Genomic DNA, 4,468 nt, shown 5'->3' with positions numbered 1-4,468 from the left:
TGAATTCTAACTTGAGCTATCTTTTTTGAACAATTTTTTTTTTTTGAACTTGGACAAAACTTCTCTTTAACCTCTAGTTTGGCTGGTTTCTACTCCTAATAATAATTACAAAACGCAATTGAATATATCACACAAATATTGTGTAATTTTATGTTACAAAACTCACACAAGAAAAGGATTACAATGAAAGAGACTTCACACACTCTACAACTGCTATTTTTTTTATTTATTTTTTGTTTTTATTTATTTTTGTTTTCTGCCTTTTGGGCTTCTGCACTTACTGCCTTCTATTTTACAATGCATTCTGCGCCTTCTATTTTACAATGCATTCTGCGACATCTGTACATTTATCAGTTACTTTAAGCAAACTATAATAAACTAACTTTACAATATATTAACATTAATATAAACTCTACAAGAAAGCGCTTCCTGGTGAGATTCTTGTGCTTCCATTGCATGCTCCGGTGCTGGAACCAACGCAAGAAGTAGAAAGTGCATTGCGGGACACTTACAGCATGCTGGAGAGATTCATAATTCTGATTGAGATAAAACATATGGAAGATCTAGGAGATAACTGGTGAAGAGATTTCTATGAAAGGGTATGGCATGGATATAAATTCTCAGCTGAGGCACGAACGTGGGCTGGATAACTGGAAGGTAAAATGTGAATGTGGGGCTTGTGACGATGATGGGAGAGAATGGTGGAATGCGACATTTGTGAGGCGTGGCAACACATATGCTGCAATGGCATTGATGATACCGATACAGTACCGCAATTGTTTGTCCGTTCTGGAAGCTGTGATTCTCTACTGCCAGGGAAAGCTAAAACTCAGCAGCAATTTGAGAGTTCTGCTGTTTTGTTAATGATTTCTGAAGCAAATGGATATACAGCAGAAGCTGCAGAACCTTTTCACCAAGGTACAAATCTCTCTTTCCCTAGCTCTCTGAGTATGCAGTAGTATTGGTGGTATACTATACAGATTATAATGGGATCATAAGATTAGTTTTGGATTATGTTTTCTTCCCAATGTACAATCTGGTGCTTTAAAAACTGGGAAGACTCCAAACTGTCAAATTTGATGGTTTTAATACCAAACTGGCCTGGTGCTTTGATTGGGTGCTTAACTAGAGCCCCAAAGTTTATTCGAAAAAAAAAAAAGAAAAAAAATCGGTACGAATTGAATATTCAAAAAATTAATGCAATTATTAACGACACAAGAAAAAAACAAATATTAGTAATAGCAAATTTTGTTGAATGGGATCTCAAAATTTTATTATTAATTTTTTTAAGTGGTCGGTCTCTCTAAGAATCTTACAACTGTTAAGTAAATATAAAACATACCTAAATAAACTTAAAAAAAAAAAAGGAATAGCATTAAATTTATAACAGGCCAATCTTCCCTACATAACTAGGCCTTTAAAACCTCTCGGCAAAAGTTGACCCCAATATAATAGTCAGATTAAAAATTACAGGGCGCCTTTGTGTCAGAGGTTGGTCTCCTTGCACGATCTAGACCTCTTTTCAGACTTAGCACTTTCCTATTCATAAACATGCTTGATGCTATCCATGTAGTTCAGTTGTGGCAACTGATAGAAACTCCTGCAGAGGAATCGCATTGGGGCATTGTGAATAGTATTTGTCCCCCTGGCAGCGAAAACTATATTACAAAGTGGAAAGTAAATACTTGTACAAGATAGAAGAATGAACTCAAGGAATTTAGACAAGTTTTTTCTATAAGATTCAGAAAATTTAACTGCTTTGAGAAATGAACATGGAAATAATTCTTTCTACAGAAGAATAAAGGGATACAGCAACACCACTTTAAAGAAATTGAATTCACAAGCTCTACGTTTCAATGGAAAATAGAACCATGAAGTGAAGAACTAAGTGTTGCTTACACAGTTCAGGTTGTTTTCAATTCTGAATTCTCTCCCTTCTATTTGATAAAACTTAGTATTTAAGCCTGGAGCAGCCCTCCAAGCATAGGAAAATAATAAAGCATGAAATTCTACACGCACACACATTGTAGATAAAGTTGTAGGATGGGCTGAAAAACTCCATGCAACAGATTTTATACAAAACCTGACATAGTGTAATTTCCTACGACAATCACCCAGCAATTGAGTCTAAAGTGAGGATTTTGTAGAAGAAACATGGCCATTTATTTACTAAGCAAGCATTCCTCGCATGCAATCATGCTGTTGTAGGCTGCCATCAGGTCAGTTTAAGACCTGCAGAATTTGAATGTCTCTTACAGATTCTCTACTGGAAAAATGACTTGAGTTTTTCGAGTTCTCATTTGGTTTAGTTGCATCTTGTCTTATTTTCAGCTCCTCCGTCAAATACATTATTTATCATCTTTGCTGATGTTGTAACATTTTCTAGGAAAGCTTTGAGATTGTTGTGCGAAGAACCTCCGTCCTTCACAGCATCCAAAGCCAATCCACTCCACTTCTTAGCATTGCTCCTTATTTCCTGTCCTCTCTCCCCACTTCCAATTACCACTTCTAGACATCTCCTAATCTCTTCTGCTTCCACAATACCAACTTCATTCACTCTTGCTCTAACCCCATTCCTCCACACCTCTTCTATCATTTTCGCATTTGTTGTCTGATCAGCAAACTGTGGTAATCCCACAACAGGAATGCCAGCCACCAGGCTCTCCATTGTTGAGTTCCATCCGCAGTGCATAATACAACACCCTATTGACTCATGAGCAAGGACCTCCATCTGTGAACACCATGGAACTATCAACCCCTTTTCTTTGTTCACTTTTTCCCTTACCATCTCATCAAATTCTGTGTCTTTATTATCTGAAGGTCGGATTATCCACAAAAATGGCCTGCAAGTACCAATTAGACCAAGCAACATCTCTTCCATTTGATTTTTTTGCAACACAGCAATACTTCCAAATGAAATGTAAATAACTGACCTTTTTGGCTTTGAATTCAACCATTGAATGTATTCTGTAGATTTTTCAAATAAGTCACACCTACAGGATGTGTCTGATTGGTGGTTTTTGTCTAAAAGTGCAAATGGAATCAATGGTCCTATTGGGATTGGACTTATATTACCAATAGCTACGATTACTTCTTCTTCTAGGCAATCAAAAGTGTTAAGGAGCACCCATGGGCTGGGTTCTTGTTCTAGGACTTGGATATGATGTTGAAAAACAGGATTTAGTGATGAGTGCGGACCATTTGGTAAGAGAAAAGAAGGGATGTCTTCCGTTTCAAACGGTGGCAACCCAGGTACTTGTATAGAACTTGGAGGTTTATTTTCACTGCTGTTGTAAAGATCATATACACCACCATGTCGATTAAAGAAATGGTGACAGAGAGCTAGTGAAGTAGCAGACTGAATATAGAGGAGAGCAGAGGGAATTGACATGTACCGTGCAACATCAGCAGCCCAAGGGAGGATGAGAGTGTAGATTAGGAAGCTGACAGGATGACAATTTTTGGAGAAGGTCATGATGAGTTCAGTTAAAGTTTGGGAGCCAGCACGCTTGAGTTCTGACAGCATGTCTTGTGAATTGGTGGTATGTTTGATTCCATCATCAAATCCATCAGAGAAGGAGGCATAGTATAAGCCATCAAGAGATGGGAATGTTTTTATCTGAGTAAGGCCATGTACTGTGGTGGCAAAAGTCACCCTTGCTGCACCAGCTTGTCTTAGGTTCTTGGCAAGTTGGAGCATAGGATTTAAGTGGCCTTGGAAAGGACAGGTTATCAGAAGGAAGTGCTGGTTCTCCATGACTGTGGTGGTTTTGCTTCTGAGTGGCTAGTTTGATTTCGTTTATCAATGATGTTTATGTGCTTGTTTTTTATTGTAAGTTTGTACCCAAATTCAATAATTAATTTACCGTTAATCATTTGCACATATATGCCTTGTTGACTGTTGGTTCCACATGCAACTTGGCTATCAATTGAATCAAGGTTATTTATTGTCATCTTTGCAACTTGGATGCGCTTTGACAATGATGCTTTGCTTGGTATGAGCTGAAATATCAGTGAACAATGTTATTGTTGGAAGGTATTGTCCAGCCAGCCTCTAGTGCCCGGTTCTGATATCTTTGCTGATGTGGTTTTTTATATATGACGTTGAACTGTTCAAAGTCAGATTTTGGTTGAACCAGCAACCCATGTGATTCAAGACAGCAAGGATGCCCCTGTTCATTGACTGTTCGGTAAGGACTAACATGTTTTTCTATGTTTTGATACCTGAACCTGACAACCACACAGCATGATTCTTGTACACAAACAACATGAAATAGGTTTTGTACATTTTGTAAGTGGATGATACTACATGAAATGCAGAACGCAGTTCTTTTTAATGGAGGATACAGCATGGGAATGACTATGAGTTTCTTTTGTGGATGACATGTCTATGCCTTCTTTTCAAATTTCAGACTCAAACAGCTGTCATAGGCGGTATACAGATTATGGTAAACCGTAAGAACGGTTG

The 4,468-nt window shown here is 37.8% G+C and overlaps 1 protein-coding gene across 1 annotated transcript; it reads right to left on the bottom strand.

Moving 5' to 3' along the window:
* Positions 1-2,305: 2,305 nt before the first annotated feature.
* LOC133700108 (UDP-glycosyltransferase 75C1-like) lies at positions 2,306-3,757 on the bottom strand. The gene has a single exon (XM_062123668.1). The coding sequence runs from the start codon at positions 3,755-3,757 to the stop codon at positions 2,306-2,308; it is 1,452 nt and encodes a 483-aa protein (XP_061979652.1).
* Between the last annotated feature and the right edge of the window lie 711 nt (positions 3,758-4,468).

This window comes from Populus nigra, chromosome 7 (assembly GCF_951802175.1).
Source record: "Populus nigra chromosome 7, ddPopNigr1.1, whole genome shotgun sequence".
NCBI lineage: Eukaryota > Viridiplantae > Streptophyta > Magnoliopsida > Malpighiales > Salicaceae > Populus > Populus nigra.
The sequence above is the reverse complement of the archived record's forward strand: the minus strand, read 5'-3'. Positions and strand labels throughout refer to the sequence as shown.